At 46.6% G+C, this 26,508-nt stretch overlaps 2 protein-coding genes across 2 annotated transcripts; both read left to right on the top strand.

The window, feature by feature from the left end:
* The first annotated feature begins 1,554 nt into the window (after positions 1–1,554).
* LOC123123817 (uncharacterized protein At4g14100) lies at positions 1,555–5,472 on the top strand. The gene is made up of 2 exons (XM_044544447.1): positions 1,555–2,119; positions 5,094–5,472. The coding sequence occupies exons 1-2, from the start codon at positions 1,558–1,560 to the stop codon at positions 5,264–5,266; spliced, it is 735 nt and encodes a 244-aa protein (XP_044400382.1). The 5' UTR covers positions 1,555–1,557; the 3' UTR covers positions 5,267–5,472.
* A 491-nt stretch (positions 5,473–5,963) lies between these two features.
* Positions 5,964–7,793, top strand: LOC123123816 (phosphatidylinositol transfer protein 3). The gene is made up of 3 exons (XM_044544446.1): positions 5,964–6,476; positions 6,978–7,273; positions 7,372–7,793. Exons 1-3 carry the CDS (start codon positions 6,138–6,140, stop codon positions 7,685–7,687), a joined length of 951 nt encoding a protein of 316 aa, XP_044400381.1. The 5' UTR covers positions 5,964–6,137; the 3' UTR covers positions 7,688–7,793.
* Positions 7,794–26,508: the final 18,715 nt, after the last annotated feature.

Raw genomic sequence — 26,508 nt, 5'->3', positions numbered from 1 at the left:
ACTGGAGCGAGCCGGGCAAACCTTATTGTAGTATATAGTCGTATTAGTGTTATCTGAAAATATGAGGCATCGGAAAGACACCTTGTATCAATGTTTTCAAATCATTTAAAATCTTTTTATTACTTTATAGTTATTTTTTTCATACAGATCCATGCGCGTTCCTTCACCGTCATTGGATTGTCGGGTCTCCATGCATTTTTTCCAAATTTTGACCCCTCTTCTGAGTGCCCCCACCTCTGTCAACTCAAGGGGTGCATCCTGGATGATAGCCTTCCAGCCCCCTCAATCCTATTTGGAGGAGGAGTGGAACCAGTTCTCTATCGTTCATACCGCATACCGCATACCCGTGGCCAGTCCAGCTCCACGTGACCAATGTCTCCCTTGCATTCTGGGTAGTCTAAAAAATCTTGAACTTGAAAATGGTCACTGAGGGGCTAGATGTCGCTATCCCTGGCTCTAGGTTTTTAGTGCACTAATGCACGTAGATTGTCAGCCTATCTTTTCTTGGCACGAGCCCATTTTTCATTGTGTAATCCTACCCCCGTTCCATGGGTGCGGGTTGTTTGCTCACTGTCTGTGTACCCCCTCTCCTTCGGAGAACTTTTCTGTGTGTATTCAGGTGGATGATCGCCCTCCGTTGCTTGCTTAAACAAATGCATTGTTATAAGTTTTCACGTGTAGACAGGAAGGAAACACCGTAATGGAAGGACAAACGTATTCTCAAAGAAAACAAAGGAACGTAATATGCACCCTCATTTCTCCATACATCGATAGATGGCTGATGGAAATGCCCATTGTATGCTTCCTTCTCTCGAGCTCATCACCATCTTTCCTTCAGCTCTACCTTCTCTTTCGTGATGACACTGTCGTAAATGGGACAAGAAGCATCATCTGCAGCGTTGTGATTGAGTTTCAGATTTGGGCTTAATTTGCATAGAGAAACTCTGATACGACTAACGTGCAAAACACGAACCGCTGCAAATAGTGTCGACCAACTCGTTGTAGCCGCTATACCTCATCTGAAGTGAAGTAACACGCTCAAGCGACCCGCCGCGTCCTCTATATGACGCGTGCCTTTTACGCATCTCTTTCTGCAAAAAAAATCTGTAACATCACGTTCGCTGCAAAGTTGCCTTTCGTGACAACACATATGTTGAAAAAAAAACTGCAAATATTTTTTGCAACATCGTCTATGTTGCAAAAAAATTTCCTCAACAACACCCATATTGTGAAAGTATTTAAGATTTTTTTTGCAACATCACCTATGTTTCAAAAGGTTTCTGCAACATAAGCTTCGTTGCAAAGGATTCTACAGCACTATCCTCATTGCAATGATGAGGACAGCGTTGGATGCTAAATAGCTCTAGATTCAACGGTTGCCAAGGCGACAAAGATCTACCGGCCGACGCGTAGGGCGGTAAAGAAAAAGGAGATTAGGACAAAAGAAAGGACGGTCCAACGCGTGGGCGACCGCTGCTTTACTCCCAAGCGAACGACCTCCCCATAGCCCACCCGAAATAAAATGACATCAATACCCTTCGAGCTATCCAGAAATCAATGCAGTGGCTAGCACTCGTTCAGATTCGACACCAGTTGTTCAGACTTAAGATTACCGGCGAGCGGTGGCCGGACAAGATGACGCCTTTCCCTCTCCTGGCCGTCCTCCTCCTCATCTGCCTCGGGGCCCCGCGCGCCGCCGCCGCCGGCAACCCGCCGGACCAGCCCGCGACCCCGACCCCGACCCCGTGGCCGCACCAGTTCCACGCGAAGCTCCTGATGGACAACAAGGGCAACCTGTCGCTGGCCGACCTGTGGTACGACTGGCCGGGAGGCCGGAACCTGCACGTGATCCGCTACCAGCTGGCCGCCGACGCGCCCTACTACGACGCCGAGTGGAACAACGGCACCTCCTTCTTCTACACGCCGGCGCGCCGCGCCTGCCGCTCCGCCGCCGTCGGCGTCGGCATCCTGCGCCCCGACTGGCTCGCCCCCGGCGCCGCCTACCTCGGCCGCGCCCAAGCCGACGGCTTCGACTGCCACGTCTGGGCCAAGGCCGACTTCATCACCTACTACGAGGATGCCCAGACCAGGCGCCCCGTCAAATGGATCTTCTACACAGGTAAATAAATTGCTGGTTAATTAACCCTCCCCTAGCCCCCTTTGAAGGCCATGAATGGCAATATTAGTGATTAGTGATTTCGCTGATGATATAGGGCATCCTGCCGTATTGTTGGGGGTACACATGGTCTTTTGTTAATCTCCTGCGTGGTTAGGATCTTTAAAAATTCAGTAATTCACCCATTGCCCATTGAACATAGTTATGTTACAGGGACACCACACTGGGTACAAGCCAAACAGAAAAGATTACAATAATATAGTACTAAGAAAGGAGAATTAATTTGGGTGGAACCACACAAAAATCTGACAGACTGTGGTGAAGGGGAGAACTAAAATGCATCAAGTCTCACTCTCACCAAAGCACACAGATACACCATTGCTCTGCTGCAACTTGTGTTGTCCAGAATCCGACTCACGCGGGTTAAATTTATCTTTCAGCAGCAGGGGAAATGTTTAGAATTTGGTAAACTGACTCATCTTGCACAGAGCAGTCTGGTGTTGTAAATCTAGCATTGGGTTTTCTGTTTCAGAACCATGGGGATTATTTTTCGTACACTAACCACTCGATTTGCTCCAACCCTACTCCCAATTAAGAAATATTATGTTTGCAAATAAGGCTTATGAAAATTCTCCCCTAGTGCTCCTCCCGGTCCATTATATGTCTGTTTGCCGTCAGGCGTCAGCCCGTGAAGACAGCCACCAAGATTGAACCATGACTTGTTCCTCCATTTATATCAGTTGACGGCTGATGGAATGAGCCCTGGTGCTCCGGCACTAGGTCGGGGAAGAAGATGGGTGGTGAGGTCAGGGAAGAAAGCCCCACATCTGGGGGCGCAAGGTTGCCTTGCTCTCCTCTGTTTATCTCACCCCGCTCTCCTTTATCTAACCTTAGGTGTCGGCGCGCATTTTTCAATGCTTACCCCAGAAACAAAGCAGTAGGCCTCTGCTCAGCACTTAAGCGCGCCTAGGCGTATGCTCAATTTTTCACTGCTCCTATCGCACAATTGATGCCATCTGTTGTGTCCAGAATCATACATTTCCTTTCCTGACTGGTGAGTGGTGACTAGTGAAGAGGAGACACAAATGTAGTGAAGTCTGACTCTCTATTGGGACAAACAATTTTCTACAGCGACCAGATTTATTTGCTCCAGTGACACTGCCCATCCATTAAATGTCAGTTTGGTGCCAACCCGTAAAGACAACCACTAAAATCATACTGCATTCATCCAAATGAGTCCTGCCAATAAGCAACCTGTTTCCTCTATCATAGTTTCAGCGTTGGGATAGAAGATTGTGGGTGTGAGAATGCGACAGCCTCTCTTCAGCACACCCATCTGCCATAACTTTAGCCGCCAGTCTTGAATCTGCAGCTATGAGCCTATTAACACAAACGGGCAAAGCCAAGTGTCTAGCTGGAAGATGTTTCCGTTGCAGCCAATGGGCTTTATTGCCTAGCTTGTATTGAAACCTTTCAAGTTTATTGTACCGAGCCCTCTATCATTTTTATACTTCTGTATACATCCTTCCATGCAAGTATGGAAACAGGGCATTGTCATACATCTACATTTGTCGCACCTGTCAACGATAAAGAAATTGCGTAGGGCTCATTGGATATAGATGGAGGACTATCAGTATGAGATGCACCTCCCTTTGTTAGAGCATTGGATATATATGTATGTGTCAGATCTTTAGTGACCATTTATGAACCTGTAGGTTTGAGCCTATGAGCAGATTGAGACAAGGCCAAATATGTGAGTCATGTGACTACAAAATGTTCCAGTTTGCAGCCAAATATGTGATTCATGCGACTACAAAATGTGCCAGTTTGGAGCCAAATATGTGAGTCTTACCTATTGCTTGCTCAAGATCTATTACAGGTAGTGTGCTGGATTTATGTATGTTAGCTACCGATATTGTCTTGGCTTCCCTTAGACTAGAAGGTGTCTTTTTATGTATTGCTTAAAGCCGCCATATACAACATAACCGGTGCAAGTCAAACATAACCGGCTTGTGCAATTCACGATGAGGCTAAGGCTTGCTGCAGTGCTGGTGCCCTATGGTGCCATCTGTTCTGTCCAGAACCATACATTTCCTTTCCTGACTGGCGACCAGTGAAGGGCAGACAAAAACTGTAGTGAATTCTTACTCTCTACTTCAGCAGCAGGAAAAGGAAGATCTCAAAATCGAAACATACACTAATTTAGCATCCACATATCATGCTTTAGGAAGCTGGGGATTAAGTTTCTACAGCGACCTGTTTTATTTGCTCCAGCGATACTCCCACCCATTAAATCTCAGTTTGTTGCCAACTCGTAAAGACAACCACTAAAATCGTACCGCATTCATCCGAACGGGTGCTGCCAACAGGCAGCCTGTTTGCTCTATCATAGTTTCAGCGTTGGGATAGAGGATTGTAGGTGTGAGAATGCGACAGCCTCTATTTAGCACACCATCTGCCATAACTTTAGCCTCCAGTCCTGAATCTGCAGCTACAAGCTTATTAGTAGCAACAGGCAAAGCCAAATGTTTGCTGGAAGATGTTGGAGTTGCAGCCAAACATGCCTGGTAAAAATAGCTCCCACTTGTTTGATCAAGATCTACTAATATAGGTGCCGGGCTGGATCGGTGGGTGTTAGTTTCCAGTTCCCTTGAACTAGAAAATGTGTGTGTATCTAGAAAGAGAAATGCCTGAACTGTGATGTCTACTAGAAAATGCCTGAAATGTCTACTAGAAAATGTGTGTCTATCAGCGGGTGCACTGAACTGTGATGACCAAAGTAATAGTAATAGTTTCCGAGATTGTTGTTTGTTTGGTGCTCACAGGTAAGGTAAGCAACCAGATACTGAGTGTTGCATGTCAAATCAGCAACGGAGTTTCCTCGTTGTTCAGCCATACCACATTACCACTGATACATGATAAGCATGAGCTGCAGCCTCAACTTTGAGTATGCTGACGTCTTGTGATGCTCATGCAGGGCGGACGGCGCATGTGATGAGCTTCGAGCCGGGGGCGGTGCTGGAGGACGCGACGGAATGGCAGGCGCCCGACTACTGCTTCGCCGCCGGGAACGACCTCGCCTCCGAGCTTGATGATGGGCGCGACGATGCGGGCTTGGTCCCCAGGATCAGAATGCCGTTCGAAGGCTAGTCTATCTCATCGTGGAACCGTGCGACCGTCGCTGGTACGCGCCTGGGCGCTCTCCATGGTTTAGTTTGTAACATGGCCGTGCTCTGCTCTGCTGATCAAGTGCTTGTGTGCAACATTGGTTTGCTTAATCACATTTTCTGGCAAACTGAAACTGGCAATACTGTAGAAAGAGAGAGATGGAGATACAGTAGTCGTCGGCGCTGAAAGGGAATCTGTCTGTCGGTCTGTGTGATGGATGGATGGATGGTGGTAGCTGCACGAGGGAAACGGGGAGCGATCCGTCGCCATCTCGCGGCTGTTGGCTCATAACTCTGCTCCTCAGACACCAACGGAGAACGGATGCCAAGTTTCTTCATCCCGAGCGCGATGAGGCCCAACGACATGTGCGCGCGTGTGGTCTCTCTCACTCTCTCTTGTTCTCTGCGTAGGTTCCTGACTAGTAGGATGGCAGGCACGTACTCCCTCCGTTCCAAAATAGATGACTCAACTTTGTACTAATTGTTTTGGGTGTGTGCCTCTGTCTGCCATTACCGTTCACTGTCAACTTCGCAAGTTGCTGGGCAGTCTTGATCAAAGGCACGTACGTAGTAAGCTGAAAGTGCCACTGCTCCAAGTAATAAGATCAAGAAAAGGAAACGACTTTTCCAGCTACAAGTGTCAATGCTAGCAACTAGCTGCTTGACCTCACCAAGGAGTAGTACTTACTAACGCAGCTGGCGAGAGATCCATGTTGCGTACGTACGTACGAATAGAGCTTTGAGACTGCAACATGGAGCCGTAACTACGACTGCAACAACAATCCTTTTACTGCCAATATAGTACTATCTTTTACTAGTAGCTTGCAGACTGGGGTCCTAGCTAAGTCTAGGGGATGGACTCTGCCGAAGAAGATACACATGGGACGGACACATGTGTCCACTTCAGTTCCTGCCGGCAGACAGCGACGGAGCACCTCACTCGCTCACACTCACATGTCATCACAGTGATAACCTTCATAATAACTTGCACCGGCACCCCCACACACTTCTCCAGCTATAAGAACCGGCCGCTCTCTGCCCAACTGACACAGAGCAGAGCAGATCGAGCGCCACCGTTGCAGGAAATGGATTGCGGTACCGACGAACACCAACACGGCCATGGCGACGCGACGGAGTGGAAGAAGGTGGCGGAGCTGAGGGCCGTCGCCGAGGCGCAGGACCCCGCAGCCAAGGTACCGTGACTACCGTCCCTACCACATCCATGCATCTCCATGATTCCTCCTCAACTCCTCGCGTGAGTGACTAGATCACTCCCCTAATTCTCTCCCTAGTCCTCAAAAGACATACGCCCATGAATGATCACTTCAATCGCACCACCATGGATGTATGATTAGTTAATTTCCTCCTAGCTAGGTGAACCAGATGATCCATAGAATTCATTAATTAATCTGCACGGGTCAATTAAGTTGGTGTGCTACTGCTAGCTTAATTTTGCAGAGAGTGGTTGGTTAATTTTCTTGTCGGACACGTACGCGAGCTCTTCTCATTTGCGAGGAGAGGACGCACCACGCACGGGTGGTTTATCAGTCCTTTCTGTTAGTCCCGCACTCTACCTACATTGATGCATCTCCGTGATAAAAAGCAATCATCCTTATAGAATCTGCCGTCCAAACATGTGCATACACGTGGATGATGACCCAGTTGTTCATCTATTTTCATATGCTTGTTTGTAGGAGGAGGATGACTTTGCGCTGCGGCGGTTCCTGCGTGCCCGGGACCACAACATCGGCAAGGCATCGACGATGCTCCTCCAGTACCTCACCTGGAAGCGCGTCGCCAAGCCCCGCGGCTCCATCTCGGACGATGAGGTGCGCAACGAGATCGCAAAGGACAGGGTCCGCATGCAGGGCTTCGACCGCCTCAACCGCCCCATGGCGTATCTCTATGGCGCACGCCATTTCCCTGCCCATCATGACCTTGGCGAGTTCAAGCGCTACGTCGCCTATGTCCTCGACAAAATCTGCACTAGGTACCCATCAAGTTAATGCACAACATTTCTGCTAACTAGCTAGTCACGTTTGATCGATCGAGTAACTAATTGTTGGGGTTTGTCCTGATCTTTTATAGGTTGCCAGTGGGGCAGGAGAAGTTTGCGGCGGTGATAGACATGAAGGGGTGGGGGTATGCGAATTGTGACCTCCGGGGTTACGTGGCGGCATTGGAAATCATGCAGGGCTATTACCCGGAGCGCCTTGGCCGGGTGTTCCTGATCCATGTGCCCTACATGTTCATGGCAGCATGGAAGATGGTGTACCCGTTCATCGACGACCGGACCCGGAAGAAGTTTGTGTTTGTCGCCAATAAGGACCTCAAATCCACGCTCCAGGGCGCCATTGACGAGTCCCAGCTCCCCGAGGAGTACGGTTGCATGTTGAAGCTTTAGGGCTACACCAATTCACTGTAGTCCAAATCCATCTGATGATTGGACAATGGTGATCACTACCTGACATACTCAATTAAGGGTGCATCAAAACTTCCACCACAGTCAACCTAATAGAAGTGACAATCCTTAAAGCGGTAGACCGGCTCCCCGCTTACTAGACATAAGTGACATGTAGAGCTATGCCAAAAGAGGCTCCCTGCTTTATAGATAAAGTAATGACCATGATACAAACGAATCGAACAATGCACTAACATAACACACACACACCCGGGGATAGATACATAGGTGTTGAAGATCAGCAACACCACCCCATACAACTTCAAGCAAACAACAGATGTACAATACGGATCACATGAAGTTGACGGAGCTCCCAACCGTGAGCGAGCCACCACGGAGGGATGAAGCTGAACACCGATGAACCATGAGATCCAAGGCTGTTTCATCAAGATGGGTAGGACACGGGAGCACATCTACTGCCCGATCCAAAGGATAATGATTTTCATCTGACGGAACCCGAAGAACAGAGAGCAACCGCAAGGAAGCCTTCAAGGAACTGATGATGCCCACAGACACCTCCACTGTCGGCCTGGCGAAATCCAAACAAGAATTTTACCCCCACTAACCGCTCTGTCTATGAGTAGGGTGCAGTCGGTCACGAGATACCTGCCGCACCATCTCCATAGAACATCATATTCTAGCTACCAGGCCGCCCACGCAGCCATGGTGGTCATGCAACACCCCAGCCATGAGCTCCGCCCATGAACACCACAACTTTCACCACTCGGGTCGCTGCCCCAACAACCATGGTCCCAACTCCAAACCCCCTCGCACTAGCTTGTTGCTTATGTATTTTCAACAACAAAAAATCCCCCCTTATATATGTTTGAATTAGTGAATCATAAGTGAATTAATTTAAATGTACTTCATATAAAAAATTCATTAGTGTAAGACACATGTAAAGAAGAGAATTGTTAATCGAGTAATCACAAATATTTTATTTTATAAATTACCACATATATCAAGCATCAAGAGAAGTCAATGGTATATAATCATTTCAATAATCATGCATTATTTCTTATAACATAACACTGAAATAATAATAAAAGATAACATTTGTCGTATATGCACCAATCGATGAAGATCGTAGCACACTATTCTTGATTTCTTGAAGATGTATGGAGAAGATAATTAGTACTTTAACTAACACTCGTATTATGCTGGAGTTTCTCTCATAACTAATATTACAGACAACAAACAAGCATATATTATGCATAGAAGAAAAAAAATCACCTTTACTAATTCTTTTTTCTAAAATTTTGAAAACAAACTCAAATTATTTATCAAATATTCTGATAGCATTGCAAACTATTTTAAGATTTTACATTGTTAATAAAGTTTTCGAAAAATGCCGATGCCATGTATAATCTGAATAGTTTGCTCTCTTCATGTTTTCTTTTATTACCAATACAAGTTACAATAAATAAAGAAACTAGAATTTTAAACAATTTCTTTTGCATAATATGCCTAATTTTTAACTATTAATTTATTGATGGTTTGAACCAATTTTTTTTCTGAATTTAATTTTAAACAATTCAGATTGTCCCGATTAAAATGAACCAGTGTAATTGATTATTTATACTAAGATTTTATATTCATATGTAACTACTTTTTAAATAAATATTACTCATCATTAATGTATTTTGTAATTTATTTCTGACAAATCATTAAATGAAAAGCCTGGTAATATTTATACTGGTGTTATTTATGATACAGTTGTAATGTCTAACTTTGAGAAATGTGCATGCACCTGCTAGGTTTAAATCAGGCCTTGTAATGGGAATTACATTAGTCATTAATTATGATGCATTGCACTTTAAAAAGATATTCAGTCCAAATCCCAATATATGTGGGAAAACACAAATATCAGGCCTTCAAAGATAAATTGTGACTCGCTTGAGCATATAGATGTATACACCTATGTATTTCTTAGTACATATGTTGGATTATATCCTAAAGGCGCGTGGTCTCAGAAATATCTGGACAACAATTTCTAGTTTATAATTAGGTATACACAAGTAAAAAATTTAGAACAGATCTAAAATATTGATTTTCTAAAGAAGGTCAAATTTAACTCTTTTTTTACTTGGAGCATACCTAAACTTCAAGTTTTTTGGAACCAAGTGACTAGAATCTACGGTCAAACCATGTGTCAGATATGTGGACACTAATCCACTTGTTGATCTATTGCCATCTTATGTGTCGAGGAAGAGGATTCCCTTTTTACGGAAAGGTTGTGATGAGGACATCCCAACCATGGGCACCACACCACCAATCATCAACGGTCCAATCACAAGAAGCTGCGCAATGCAAATACATGATCAGGTGAACGCTAACTTAAGTATATCATTTGACCTTGAAAACATGGTTGTGCCTTCACCTCCTTTGTTGTTGGTTGAACTCAGGTGCGATATCGAAGAAGGCCAAACACATTTCAGTCCGTGCAAACCAATGTTTCGTGGCATAGAAACAAAGTTAGGAATTCATGAAGAATGAGTTGTCTGCTGAAGAAACATTGTTCCGATTCTGACGAAACAATGTTCTGCACGAGTTTGGATATTCCAACTTGCGAAAGGTTCCCAGAACTCGAGTTTGCTGCTAAAGGAAACATTGTTCGACTCTAGTGAACAATGTTTGGTCGGGAACTGCCAACCACCTCCAACGAGAGTATTCTAGAAGCTACCTCATTAAGTCTCTAAGCCATTTAGTCAAAACAAAGCTAGTTCTCTTTCACACCTATCCAAGGGGGTTGTCCCGATTATAAATAGGCTAGCTCTTCCCTTCGTTGGGGACTTTTGCCATTTCTATCAAAGACCAAAGACATAGACCCCTCCCGAGATTGGAAAGCTCTTGTTATCCTTATTCTCATGATTCCTTGAGAAATTGCTCCTAATTCGTGCTTCACGACTAGATCGTGTTGTCTGGGTTAGAGTTCGTGGTTTCCCTTACGGATTGCACCTATCCCGTGCTCCACGACTTGAGCGTGGTTATGTGGGGTAGTATTGCGGGTTGTGGATCGGCAAATGTTCGGATTGCAAGCTTCGGTAAGCATCCTCCTTGTCGGGTCATAATCTCTTATTTTCCTTTTTCCGGCTGCTTGCAGCTAGTTATCCCCATCCATTTATCAATCCTACACCGTGAAGATCGGACCTTCCCCTTGTACTCCCTCTTCTCCGAAGACGGGGTTACATCCTCTGGTATTCAGAGCAAGGTTTACACGGTAGGATCTGTATCTTTGTTGCTAGATCTATCCTTTTTAGTTTGGTTTTCCCCGTCCTAGAGTCCAAAGCCAAAAGGCCAAAGAAAATCCAAGCCTTTGTTGCTGAGATCTAGTTGTTTGCTTTCCTCTTTGTGTTTGCACCAATTTCTATCCAAAGTTGCTGCTGTTTTCCTTCGAATCTTGCTGTTGGATCTTTTGTGCTTCCAAAAAAGCAAAAAAAAAAGAGACAGAGGAAAAAGAGAGAGATAAAAAAAAATAGAGAAGAGAAAGTGTTGAGCAAGTGTGCAATCATATTCAGTTTGGTGAGAAATTTCAGAAGTTGAAGTGGCAAGTGTTGCAGCTCAAACGTGGTGCAAGAATCTAAAAAAAATTCTTGTTCATTTGGTTTTCATCGATTGGATCTCAGCACTAGCCCTCCCTTTTTACCCCACTCAGATCCACCTAGAAACCGTCAGCTTCCTTCCTTTCATTCGCCCGTCCACTCCTGAGTTGCTACTTCCGCACAGCCGCCAAGGAATCATTAGAATTTGGGTAAGCAAGAAGGTGAGCGGAGTGTTTTCCACATATATTTTTTCTTTTGTCCACTTGTTTTGAAGAGTTAACATGACATGATCCAACTCGAGTGTACATGGACATCAACATGTGGAATATGATCTGCCAAAAACTCGCGCACCACTTGGTGATATGATTGAGGAGAGTATAGTTGCATCTAGGTGAAGGATGTTCGGTGGTCGTCTTCCTATCGTGGGTAATGGGGATCAACATCAACATAGCCCCGCTGCCTCGCTGGCCGCCGACAACCGGCAACGTCAAGGAAACGACGATCGCCATCTTGGTCGTGGAAGAGCGGCAGGAGCTGCTGCCCACGGCGCCCCTGCTGTTGGTGCTGAACGGAGGCGTGGCGACTTTGCTGCACCCTGTGAGGGTGGGCTGCATGGAGGAGAAGCTCGCGGTCAAGGCCATGACCCCCGCGGGTTTGCTACTGATCACCGGCGACGAGCGGCACATGATGGTGATGCCATCTTCCTTGAAGATCTCTCCGAGCATGGTGATGAAGATGAAGGCATGGGGGACTATGAACCCTGCTCCCCACCTCGCCGTGGTGCTGTTTTTGGTCGCAATGGTCATCATTATGACCGTTGTGATCAGGATGACCGTGACAACCAAGCGAGAGTGAAGCTACATGTGCCATCATTCACGGGAAAAGTGGATCCAGATGGATATATTGAGTGGGAAGAGAAGTGTGATCAAATCTTTCGCATCCATGGTTTTTCTGAAGCCAAGAGAGTTGATCTTGCTGTTATGGAGTTCTCTGGTTATACTCTTACATGGTGGAATCAGCTGCAAGATGATCGATTAATATCAGGTAATAATTATATCCGCAGCTGGACTTTGATGAAGCAAGTCATGAGGCGCTGTTTTGTTCCATCATACTATGAGAGGCAAGTGTACAAGAGATTGCAGGGGCTCACTCAAGGTTCCCGCACTATTGAGGAGTACTATAAAGAGATGGAGGTGCTGCTAATTCGGACAAGAACCAGTGAAAGTGATGAGGCGAAGATGGCGAGGTTTTTACATGGGCTGAATGATGAAATATCAGATTTTGTGGAGATGTTTCCTTATGATACATTACAAGATTTGGTACATCAAGCTATAAGAGTTGAGAAGAAGAATATGCGTAATGATCGTACTCGTGCTTTCCAAGGCCGCACCAGCACACGCTCATGGCAGCGAGCACAACAGCCATATGGTTCTCAGTTTGAGGGTGCACCACCTAGACACCCACATACCTCGACGGCTTCCTCACCTGCTATTCGCAATCAAGATAAGAGGTCATCAGCTACAGCAGGCGTATCCTCCGCTCCACCTCCAGAAAAGAGTTCTACACGCAGCAGCGACATTCAATGCCACAAGTGCAAAGGAAGAGGTCATATTTCTTCGGAATGTCCAAGCAAAAGAACTATGATCATCAATGAACGAGGTGAATGGGAGTCTGAAAGTGACCCTGAAGGTGGACATGATGAAGTGGAAGAGGAGCAAGGTTGGGAAGTAGGAGGAACTATTTTATCTCATGAGGAACTTGATGGAGAAGCGTTGGTTGTATGTCGTTCACTCAACGCCCAGGTTGTGGAGGAGGAAAAGGGGCAGCAGCATAATCTTTTCCACACCCGTTGCCTTATAAACTCAAAGATATGTCGAGTGATTGTTGATAGTGGCAGCTGCAACAATATTGTAAGCACGGAGATGGTCGAGAAGCTTCAATTGCAAACAAAACGTCACCCACACCCATATCGCATGCAATCGTTGAATGATTGTGGTGCAATTAAGGTGATTAGCAGCGTGCAAATACCAATTTCAGTTGGGACATATCAAGATGATGTTGAGTCTGATGTGGTGCCGATGCACGCTTGTCACTTGCTTCTTGGACGACCGTGGTTGCATTTGTGATGTGCAAATCAGCGGGCGCGAGAATCGCTTATGTTTTGTCCATAAAGGAGAAACACTACTAGGAAAAGGGCTATAGCTGATATGGACATTAATGGCGCACCATGTATGTGGTGCGCCACTGCTATATAGCAGTGTCGCACCAGATACAGGTGCGCCATTAGTGTCCTCATTACTAATGGCGCACCACACGCTCTGTGCGCCACTACTGGCAATTTTTTTTTACTTTTTTTCAAAAGTAGTAATGGCGCACCAGGGTGAAGTGCGTCATTACTAGTTCAAACTAGTAATGGCGCACCACAACCACGGTGCACCAGTACTGACAATTATATATATATATATACATATATATATATATATATTGCAAAACTAGTAATGGCGCATCACTAACTGGTGCGCCATTAGTAACCAGAGTTACTAATGGCGCATGTTTGGGTGGTGCGCCATTAGTAACCTGAGACCAGCTAGATATTTTGGACAGCCACCTACCACACTCACTTTCCCCACTTCATTCTCTCCACCTCCTCCCCCAAGCTTGTCTCGGCTGCCTCCTCCTCCTCACCTCATTTGCACCATAGATTCACCCAAATTTAGTGGTTAAATTACCTTTTTTATAGGTAAGTAAGGGGAAAGCTTTCTTTATGTTGTAGATCTACTTTTTTCTCCCTCCAACAACGTGCACATGCACTTTTCATGGCCTAGCTAGATTTACGTATGTTTGTGGTGTTGCATATGTTTATGGTGTTGCATATATGTTTGTGTTTGCAGGTACCGGTATTTGAAATGCGATAGTTGCCAATATTTTGCCGGAATATTGATTCATTTTCGTTTCGGCGAGAATTTGGCACTATGCATTCTTTTTGGTCCTATTTTTAGGCAAAGTCATGCCAAATTTTTTCTTGGTTCTAAAGTATCGTTTTGCTCTACCCTGCAGGCGACCATGGTCCGCACGATGACCGAAGGCATCGTGAATAGGTTTTTGAGCTCCGCGAAGGCCGAGATGCTTCAAAAGAACGAGACGGAGATAAAATGTCCGTGCCGAAGATGCAAGCTGAAGAGCCTTATTGCGGACCCGGATTCCGGGCAGGTGCGGGCCCACCTGCTCTTGCGTGGTTTCATGGATGGCTATCGGTGGCAAGGTGATGAAGATGACTATGAAGTCGTCCATGGGGGGCGGGCAAGAAATGAGGAAGGGCAGCAAGACAACCACCGCGGCGAGGGCGGGCGAGAAGACGAAGAATCTCCAGGACATGATCACGACGGTGATGCTGTACACAGTCATCATGTAGAAGATGCAGGACGTGATGATGAGGAAGATCAAGACGAAGGGCACGATCATGAAGATGAAGATGCCGAAGCAGACGACGATGGACCATCGATGGGCTGGGTGCAGGACCCTCATATTCAAGAGCTGCTTCTCAAGCAGACGGATAACGCAAGAGCTGCCGCCCGAGAGAAAGCCAAGTTGGATCAACTGGAGATAGACGCGGTTACTCCATTGTATGAAGGATGCAGGCCCGAGGATACCCGCCTGAAAGTAACGCTCATGGCTCTGGAGATGAAGGTAAAACACAAAATGACCGACGCATGCTTCGACGAGAACATGTCATTCTGGCACGAACGTCTTCCCAAGGGGAACAAGTGCCCGACCAGTTTCGAGGAGGCGAAGAAAATCGTGTGTCCTCTGGATTTACCACACGTGAAATACCATGTGTGCATGAACAATTGCATCATTTATCGGGACGAGCACGCGGAGTCTACCATATGTCCGGTGTGCGGCGTCACTCGATACAAGAAGAGGAAGAAAGCTCCTCGAAAAGTGGTGTGGTCCTTTCCGATCACTCCTCGTCTGCAACGGTATTTCGCGGACCCTAAGCTAGCAAAGCTCCTGCGTTGGCATGCGGATAGGGAGGAGAAGAAGCGAGAAGATGACGGAAATGATCCGGAGATAAATAAAAAAGACAAGATGCTGAGTCACCCTAAGGATGCGAGCCAGTGGCAAGCGTTGAACTTCGAACACCCAGAATTTGGGGACGATCCAAGGAACATCGTGCTGGGCGCGAGCACCGATGGAGTCAATCCGTTTGGCAGCTAGAGAAGCACACATAGCACCTGGCCTGTGTTTGTGTGGATGTACAACCTTCCCCCTGGTTGTGCATGAAGAGGAAGTACATTCACATGAGTATGCTAATTGAAGAGCCGAAACAACCAGGGAACGACATCAATCTGTATCTGGGGCTGCTGAAAGAGGAGCTAGACGCGTTGTGGAAAACGCCAGCCAATACGTGGGACGCCGCAGAGAAAGAATATTTCCCTATGAGAGCCGCACTGCTCACGACGGTGCACGACTATCTCGGTTACGGATATCTCGCGGGGCAGGTGGTCCACGGATTTTCTGGATGAGTCAGGTGGATGACACAACGTCTCGCCAGCTAGATAGAGATCCCGGGTCTTTGAAAACCGTGTTCATGGGACATCGAAGGTGGCTTCGCGACGATGACCCATGGAGAAAACGCAAGGATCTGTTCGATGGTGAAACCAAACCCCGAAGACGCCCGCGTATGAGGAGCGGCGAGGAAATAGACGAGCTGTTGAAAAATTGGAAAGATTGCCCACTGCCGGGAAAGAAGCAAAAGGCGCCAGAGCCGGGAAAGAAGCGAAAGGCGCGAGAGCCGCTGCTGAAGGTATGGAAAACGAGGTCTGTTTTCTGGGATTTGCCGTACTGGAAGATCCACCGTGTGCCTCACAGCCTTGATGTCATGCATATCACGAAGAACGTGTGCGAGAGTCTGCTTGGTACCCTGCTCAACATGCCAGAGAGGACCAAAGATGGGCCGAAAGCAAGGGCAGACTTGAAATCAATGGGCATCAGGGAGGAGCTTCATGCTAATGATGATGATGATGATGATGATGATGAGGCGAAGCAGGACACGGAAAGTTGTCGCAAAGGCAAAAAGGCCAAGAAGACCGGAAATGACTACCCTCCCGCGTGCTTCACTCTAAGTCAGGAGGAGATTGAGCAGTTTTTCACCGGCCTCGTAGGAGTAAAACTTCCTTACGGTTACGCGGGGAAGATAAGCAGATACCTAGACTCAGCGAAGCAGAAGTTCAGCGGGATGAAGTCTCACGACTGTCGCGTGCTGATGACGCAGATACTTCCAGTTGCAATCCGTGGGATCATGGACGCGCACGTCCGTGAAACTCTATTTGGCCTATGCAACTTTTTCGACGTCATCTCTCGGAAGTCGGTTGGCGTGAGGCAACTCAGAAGGCTACAGGAAGAGATCGTGGTGATACTATCCGAGCTTGAGATGTACTTCCCGCCCGCATTCTTCGATGTTATGGTGCATCTGCTGGTCCATATCATGGAGGATATCATCCAACTCGGGCCGACGTTCCTGCACAGCATGATGCCGTTCGAAAGGATGAATGGTGTCATCAAAGGATACGTTTGCAACATGTCACGTCCTGAGGGAAGCATAGCTAGGGGATTTTTGACCGAAGGGTGCATCTCCTACTGCACGAATTATCTAGGCATCGAGAACCCCGTTGGTCTGCCCGTCAACAGGCACCTCGGCAGGCTCGCTGGATGGGGTCACCGCGAGGGTCGCCGCGAAATGCATGTCGACTTCGAGGGTCGACTTGCCGACTTTGAAAGAGCAAACCTAGTCGCGCTACAACACATAGACGTGGTCGATCCTTGGGTGGTAGAGCACAAAACCTTTATTGAGAAGACGTACAATGACCGAGGCCAACAGAGGACAGACGGAGATATAATCAAAGAGCACAACTCATGTTTCACGCGTTGGTTCAAGGAGAAGCTTCTATCATACCCTTTACATGTGGATTCTTCCGCGGAAGAAAAACTCATATTCGCCTTGTCACAGGGCGCCGAGCACAACCTGATGACCTATGAGGCGTACGATATCAACGGCTACACATTCTACACCGAGGACAAGGACATGAAGAGCGATGGTTATCAGAACTCCGGGGTAACGATGGAATCCTACACCGGTAACGACAAGGACAGATACTACGGAAGGATCGAGGAAATCTGGGAGCTGAGCTATGCTGGAGAGAAGGTCCCGATGTTCCGTGTTAGATGGGCCAAGAGCGTCATAAAAGAAGACCGGTATTTCACCACCATGGTTATACCCGAAGCCAAATCCAAGACCGCGGGCGCAAACGTCATCGCGAAAAATGAGCCATGGGTACTGGCTTCCCAAGTGGACCAATGCTTCTTCATTACCGACCCGTCAAAGCCCAGTCGTGTTGTCGTGAGGAGAGGCAAAAGGAAGATCATCGGAATGGATGGAGTCGCCAATGAGCAAGACTTCGACAAGTACGGCGACCCGAAGATGGAACATGACGACGACGATGAAGTGCCGTACACCACAAGAAGAAGCAGGACCACCCTACCTAAAGGACGTCCGTTCAACAGAAGAACTCCATTTGCGAAAAAGAAGGGCAAGAAGATTGTGAAAAGATAGCTAGCTAAGATCGATTGTATTTAAATCGTAGTCTTCATTTCTCGATTGTATTTCGACATTTTGAAATGATATTTCTTCTGTTCTAGTCCTCATGAATATTGAATTTGTTAATATTTTTTGAACTCATGAATATTTTTAAATTTCATGGGCACTTTTTGAATTCATGAATATTTTTTCAAATTTGATGATATTTTTTCATATTCATAAATGTTTTACCAATTCACAAATGAGTGCAACTAAAAATACAAAAAAAATATTGATGATATTTTTAAATAACAAATTTGAACAACTCAAGGCACAAGTGGCGCGGATTCCAGAGATGGTCGAAGAGCAAGTGCAATACCAACTGGGAGCGATGATCACCGCCATTATACCTACCTTGGTTTTTGGGCTGCAGGCGTGGGTGGCGGGCGGCCAACAAGGGCCGGCCCTGATTCCCAGCTTCACGGGCAGCAACTCGCGCAACGCGCCGGCGGCACCATTGGTGTCTCCCGCGGCGGCGCCATTGGTGTCTCCGGCGGAGGCGGTATTGGTGTCTCCCGTGGCGGCGCCGGCATTGCAGCTTAATGCACCCGGGTGTGGGAAGAATACGCTGGCCGGCACCTCGGCAGCAAGCGGCCCCTCCGTCAATTGCACGCCCGCCGTTGGCGGTGCCTCGACATTAGCCGAGCTCGACACCATCACGGTAACTAATTAAGCCTCTCAGCCGATGAATTCATCTCCTTGCCTTTGACTGGGCATCCCTGATGCCCTACATGTTTTCGCAGGGCGCCGCCGACGTTCCGTGCACTCTCCTGCACTTCGTGAATGACGAGTTGGTCGATGTCGCCAAGGGCAGAATCGTTCAACCGGGCAGCCGCGTGTTCCACGGTAATCCGATGCCACCCACCGTTTATAGGGTTCAACTGGTTCGGGTGCTGCCGGGCTTCGACGACATGTTACCTCCGTATCGACCCCATGGGGCCGACGAAGATGATGTGATGACCCTCAGCGCCTGCATAAGTTGGCCCATGCTTTGGCCGAAGAGCCAGATTCGTTTGGGGGCGGGGGACACCACCCCACAGACAACACCGCCAGTCATGCCGGCGCCAAGCCATGGCAAGACCCCCGCAACGCTACCGGACATTCCGGACGTGCATATGGCACAGGATCCGGACGACGACGACGACGGTACATTTACCAACGTCGATAAGTACTTCAACGAACATGGGGACGATGACGTATTCTTGGGGCCTCCTTCTCAAGAACCCTACCCTGCGAAAGACGATCGCGATCTAGCTGGTACCCCGGAGAAACCCAATTGCAACAGGCGTCGTCTGGCGTTCAGTTCTTAGGAGACGCCTCCAGCTGCCGCCTTCACCGAGCCTCAGATAGCCGAGGTGTGAAATATTATCAGCCCCAACACACTCAAGAAGGCGGTCTCTGAGCAGAACTCGATCCCATTACAGCAGAAGAAGAAGGGACGGAAAAGAAAGACTAACAAGGGTGCGAGCCAGCCGTCACCGAGTACGATCCGTGCTCAGGACGGTCCACCTTCACCTAAGGATATCTCGAGGAGGGTGCATGTGGCTGGTAGGCCGATGCTACCGACTAATCTGCTCAATGCTGCAACCGGTGCTATGCGGAGTTGCATGACAGTGTTCTTTCTTTGGAGAAGTGGCGTCTCTCCGAGAATGATGTGGCATACCCGGTTTTCGTGGCCAAGGTGCCAGAGGGCAAGGGCTTTGTGGATAGCGCCATCGGGGGTACGATCGTCCTGCGGTTTGATGACATCTTCGCTATGTTTAACCTTCATCCGCTGCACTGCACCTTCGTTCGGCTATTTTCGCTGAGTATGGAGATGCGGATCATTAGAGACAAGACCCCAGACATCGTGATAGTCGACCCCTTCTACATGCGTGCCAAGATCTTGGGCAGCGCTGGGGACCGACAAGTCGTGAGTTCATACCTCGAAGGCGTCATTCTAGCAAACCCTGATAAGGATAACTTCCTCGTGCCTTACTTTCCCGAGTAAGTCATCCCCTCACCGCCCCGTAACATATGATTTCATAGATTTCGATCCTTCTTTTTTTTCTAACATTCCGTGTTTTGTGCAGTGACACACATTGCACACTCATCCTCTTAAGCCCGAAAGATTCCATGGCCACGTATTTCGACTCGGACCGTCAGTCGAAGAAAGACTACACAAATATCAAGAAAGTTCTTGATGATGTGCTCCCCGGCTACGCCAGATCTGGAGGCACCTTCAGCAGGCCAGTTCATAGGTACGGCAAGCACGTGTTCACCCACAATATGACCTTCCCCTGCGTCAACAGCCGTCTGGCGGTCAGAAGGATACCTACTACGCCCTCCTTCACATGCGGGCGATCGTACGGGACCATAATCACCTTCTGCTACCAAATAATCTCATAGATTGGGCCGCAAGCTTGTCGGCAATCCAGGACGCAGACATCAGACAAGAATTCTTTCGCATTCTGTCGGAGTTTGCGGAAATCATCCATGAAGATGTCCTTCGTATCTCGGGGCAGTTCTACCTCAGATATCAACCGTCCAACAGTGAGATAGAAACAACGCTACAAATGCAGGCTGACAACGCCCGCGATTTCATGACCATCACGACAGACGGCGACTTCATCCATGCTCCGGTCCCTCAGTGGAGTCGAAAGTAGTGATGCTATGTAGTTCTGAAATATCGATTAGCTCATGTTGTAATTAAACTTTAATGAACTTGTATGTCTCTTTGGTTTGGACAGTCGCTCAACTTATATGTAATCGATGCTATTTATTAGTAGGACCATGAATCGTGCTATTAATATCTTGCTTTTCTCTTCCGATCCTTTTGTTGCATACTTATATATTGCTTATGTATTGTCTGTGAATTGCTACTAACGTTTTCGTGTACAAGGGTAAGGTTCCCGGAGTCTACGACGACTGGGAGGAGTGTCGGAGACAGGTTCACCGTTTCAGCGGTAACAGTTACAAAGGGTACACCACTAGGGCGGAGGCGGAAGCTAGATACGCGCGGTATCTAGCGGGAGAGAGGAGGGAGCGGAGGAGGAACCGAATGAAGACCAGTTACATCGCGATGATGCTCATCGTGATGACCGTAGCTCTCTTCTATGTGATGGTAGTTTAGATGATCGATATCGACTTGTAATGTGAAGACAAACTCGCTAATCGCGGTCTCGAGACTTCTAATGTTCTAACCTTGTTCGGTATTTTGAATTCGGAGACTAGCTAATATGATGAATTGTATTCGGAGACTAATCTTCTATTGTATTCGATGAATCTGCTATTTATATGTTTTGCTGTCTATATTCTGTGCAGTAATATATTTTGTAACCTGTGCAAATATCAGAAAAAAAAAATAATTCCTAATATTCATACTAGTGGCGCACCATACAGCACATTAGTGGCGCACTGCTATAAAAAATACCAGTGGCGCATTATCTGTTAGTGCGCCATTAGTAACCCAGAGCACAAGGTAAATATGGCCCCCTGGGAGGCATACTAATGGCGCACCAAGTGACATACTAATGGCGCACTGCCTGGTGCGCCACTACTGTCTGGTATACTAATGGCGCACCAGGGGTGCGCCATTAGTATTAGTTACTAATGGCGTGATGATAGTGGCGCACCTGTAGTGCGCCATTAATGGCCAAAACAGGTGCGCCACTAACATGCCTTTTCCTAGTAGTGAAAAGTTCACTTGGCTGCCCATGACACCCGAGGAAGTCTATCTTGATGGGATGAAAAGAAAATGAAAGAAAAAGGGAGAGAGTGATCATACACAACGAGTGATCCACCAACATAGTGAGGGAGTGTTTCCACAGCCAAATATGACCAAGCCCCGGGAAAAACAGGGATTAGTTATGATGACTAGGAAAAGGGATATGCGGGAATTGAGGGAACCTAATACTCCATTCTTTGTACTCGTTTACAAGGAAACTTTATTGGCTGCTAACGATTTACCCTCAACTCCTCCTAGTATTGTTTTTGATCTTTTGCAGGAGTATGCAGATGTGTTTCCCAAGGAGGTACCACCTGGGTTGCCACCGAAGCGGGGCATTGAGCACCAAATCGACTTGGTTCCGGGCGCCCCACTACCAAACCGACCACCGTACCGAGCAAACCCAGAGGAGACGAAGGAAATTCAGAGGCAAGTAGAAGATCTTCTTAAGAGAGGGTATGTAAGGGAAAGTCTTTCTCCTTGTGCTGTTCCTATACTTTTAGTTCCAAAGAAAGATGGTACCATGCGCATGTGCACTCATTGTAGATCCATTAACAACATAAATGTGAGATATCGGCACCCTATTCCTAGGCTCGATGACATGCTTGATGAACTTTGTGGCTCCACCATATTTTCCAAAATTGATTTACGAAGTGGTTACCACCAAATAAGAATGAAAGAGGGTGACGAATGGAAAACTGCATTTAAGACAAAATTTGGCTTGTATGAATGGTTGGTTATGCCTTTTGAATTAATGAATGCACCTAGTACTTTCATGAGATTGATGAATCATGTGATTAGATCCTTCATTGGCAAGTTTGTAGTGGTATACTTTGATGACATATTGATTTATAGCAAAACTTTGGAGGATCATGTTGGACATATAAAATGTGTGCTTGCTGTCCTACTGGAGGAAAAGTTGTATGCTAACGTGGAAAAGTGCACATTTTGCACAAACAAGGTTGTGTTTCTTGGCTTTGTTGTTTCAGCAAAAGGTGTGGAGGTCGATGAAGAGAAGATCAAGTCTATTCGTGAGTGGATGCCTCCACAAAATGTGAGCCAAGTACGTAGCTTCCTCAGACTTGCAGGTTTCTACCGTCGGTCCGTGAAGGATTCCAGCACCATTGCTACACCCATGAATGAGTTAACGAAGAAAGACACTCCATTCCAATGGGGTGATGCCCAAGACAAGTCCTTTCAAGAACCGAAGATGAGATTGACATCAGCCCCATTGCCTTCACTTCCTGATTTTGGTAAGACATTTGATATTGAATGTGATGCAAGTGGTGTTGGCATTGGTGGAGTTCTAATGCAAGAAGTTAAACCCATTGCCTACTTTAGCGAGAAGCTTAATGGTCCAACTCTTAATTATTCTGTCTATGACAAAGAATTGTATGCACTTGTTCGATCTCTGGAAACATGGCAGCATTACTTGTGGCCAAAAGAGTTTGTAATACATTCTCACCATCAATCTTTAAAACATCTAAAGGACAAACTCAAAATGAACCGTAGACATGCAAAATGGAGTGAGTTCATAAAGTACTTTCCTTATATTGTCAAGTGCAAGAAGCGAAGGATAACGTTGTTGCTGACGCATTGTCTAGGCGTCACATTTTACTTTCCCAACTTGATGTTAAAATCCTATTGTATGCTAACGACTCATACTTTGCTGAACCATTTTCAAAGTGTAACAAGGGAAAGGGATGGGAGAAGTTTCACTTGCATGATGGATTTCTATTTCGAGCTAACAAATTGTGCATCCCAGATTGTTCTGTTCGTTTGTTGTTCTTGCAGGAGGCTCACGCTGGTGGTCTCATGGGACATTTTGGAGCCAAGAAAACTGAAAGTGTACTCGTCGATCACTTCTTTTGGCCGCGAATGAGATGTGACGTGGAACGCTGTGTGATGAGATGCGAGATTTGTCACAAAGCTAAGTCCCACTTGAATCCTCATGGTTTATATACTCCTCTATCTATTCCGAATACTCCGTGGGAAGATATTTCTATGGATTTTGTTCTTGGTTTACCATGGACTAAGAGGGGGAGTGACTCGGTGTTTGTGGTAGTTGATCTTTTTAGCAATACATTTTATCCCATATCATAAGAGCGATGATGCTTCACACATTGCTGATCTGTTTTTCAGGGAAATTGTGCGGCTACATGGAGTACCACGCACGATTGTGTCGGACCATGACACCAAATTTCTGAGCTACTTTTGGAAGACCCCGTGGGGAAAACTTGGCACCAAGCTCCTATTTTCCACGACATGCCACCCACAAACTGATGGACAGACTAAAGTTGTCAACCGAACGTTGTCGATGATGCTACGAGCAGTCCTCAAGAAGAATTTGAAGATGCGGGAAGAGTGTCTACCTCATGTGGAGTTCGCGTATAACAGGGCGGTACATTCGACCACTAAATTTTGCCCATTTGAACTTGTTTATGGATTCAAACATATTGCTCCCATCGATCTTTTGCCTTTGCCACTACAGGAACGAACCAGCCTTGATGCAAGTAAGCATGCTGATTTCGTCAAGAAACTTCATGCCCAGGCAAAGGAGAACATTGAGAAAATGACTGAACAATATACGAAGCGGGTAAACAAGACCAGGAAGAAGCTGGTGTTCCAGCAAGGCGATTTGGTATGGGTACACCTTCGGAAGGACCGTTTTCCTGAGCAACGCAAGTGCAAGCTGCAGCCACGCGGTGATGGATAATTTGCGGTGCTCGAAAGGATCAACAACAATGCTTACAAGATCGATCTTCCAGAAGAATATGGTGTTAGCCCAACCTTCAATGTCTTTGATCTTTCCCCATACTTTGGGTCTTTAGAGTCGAGGATGACTCCTTCTCAAGAGGGGGAGGATGATGAGGACATCCCAACCATGGGCACCACACCACCAATCATCAACGGTCCAATCACAAGAAGCCGCGCAATGCAAATAAATGATCAGGTGAACGCTAACTTAAGTATATCATTTTACCTTGAAAACATGGTTCTGGCTTCACCTCATTTGTTGTTGGTTGAACTCAGGTGCGATATCAAAGAAGGCCAAACACATTTCAGTCCATGCAAAACTATGTTTTATGGTGAAGAAACAAAGTTAGGAATTCATGAAGAATGAGTTGTCTGCTGAAGAAACATTGTTCCAATTCCGACGAAACAATGTTTTGCACGAGTTTGGATACCAACTTGCGGAAGGTTCCCAGAACTCGAGTTTGCTGCTGAAGGAAACATTGTTCGACTCCAGTGAACAATGTTTGGTCGGAACTGCCAACCACCTCCAACGAGAGTATTCCAGAAGCTACCTCATTAAGTCTCTAAGCCATTTAGTCAAAACAAAGCTGGTTCTCTTTCACACCTATCCAGGGGGGTTGTCCCGATTATAAATAGGCTAGCTCTTCCCTTCGTTGGGGACTTTTCCATTTCTATCAAAGACCAAAGACATAGACTCCTCCTGAGATTGGAGAGCTCTTGTTATCCTTATTCTCGTGATTCCTTGAGAAATTGCTCCTAATTCGTGCTTCACGACTAGATCGTGTTGTGTGAGTTAGAGTTCGTGGTTTCCCTTGCGGATTGCACCTATCCCATGCTCCATGACTTGAGCGCGGTTGTGTGGGGCAGTTGCGGGTTGTGGATCGGCGAATGTTCGGATTGCAAGCTTCGGTAAGCATCCTCCTCGTCGGGTCATAATCTCTTATTTTCCTTTTTCCGGCTGCTTGCAGCTAGTTATCCCCACCCATTTATCGATCCTACGCCGTGAAGATCGGACCTCCCCTTGTACTCCCTCTTCTCCGAAGACGGGGTCACATTAGGTTGAAGGCCATATATTAAATAAATCAACCTTTACAATAACTACCTTACAAGAAGAATAAATTACAAGCAAGTCCTTGAAAATATTAGCACCGTCTTCCTTTTGCATCGATCGGTGGTTTGGCATGAGCCGTCGCCGCCTCTGCCCCCGTAGTGGAGTAACCTTGTTGAAACCTAGGAGCTTCTAGAAGAAGTGGTCGTGGATTCATAGATGTGGATCAGAATGCGTCGACTACTGCAAGCTCGATAGATATGTTGGAAATATGCCCTAGAGGCAATAATAAATTGGTTATTATTATATTTCCTTGTTCATGATAATCGTTTATTATCCATGCTAGAATTGTATTGATAGGAAACTCAGATACATGTGTGGATACATAGACAACACCATGTCCCTAGTAAGCCTCTAATTGACTAGCTCGTTGATCAATAGATGGTTACGGTTTCCTGACCATGGACATTGGATGTCGTTGATAACGGGATCACATCATTAGGAGAATGATGTGATGGACAAGACCCAATCCTAAGCCTAGCACAAGATCATGTAGTTCGTTTGCTAAGAGCTTTTCTAATGTCAAGTATCATTTCCTTAGACCATGAGATTGTGCAACTCCCGGATACCGTAGGAATGCTTTGGGTGTACCAAACGTCACAACGTAACTGGGTGGCTATAAAGGTGCACTACAGGCATCTCCGAAAGTGTCTGTTGGGTTGGCACGAATCGAGACTGGGATTTGTCACTCCGTGTAAACGGAGAGGTATCTCTGGGCCCACTCGGTAGGACATCATCATAATGTGCACAATGTGACCAAGGAGTTGATCACGGGATGATGTGTTACGGAACGAGTAAAGAGACTTGCCGGTAACGAGATTGAACAAGGTATCGGGATACCGACGATCGAATCTCGGGCAAGTAACATACCGATAGACAAAGGGAATTGAATACGGGATTGATTGAATCCCCGACATCGTGGTTCATCCGATGAGATCATCGTGGAACATGTGGGAGCCAACATGGGTATCCAGATCCCGCTGTTGGTTATTGGCCGGAGAACGTCTCGGCCAT

This window comes from Triticum aestivum, chromosome 5D (genome assembly GCF_018294505.1).
Source record: "Triticum aestivum cultivar Chinese Spring chromosome 5D, IWGSC CS RefSeq v2.1, whole genome shotgun sequence".
Classification (NCBI taxonomy): Eukaryota; Viridiplantae; Streptophyta; class Magnoliopsida; order Poales; family Poaceae; genus Triticum; species Triticum aestivum.
This window is presented reverse-complemented; position numbering and strand designations above follow the sequence as displayed.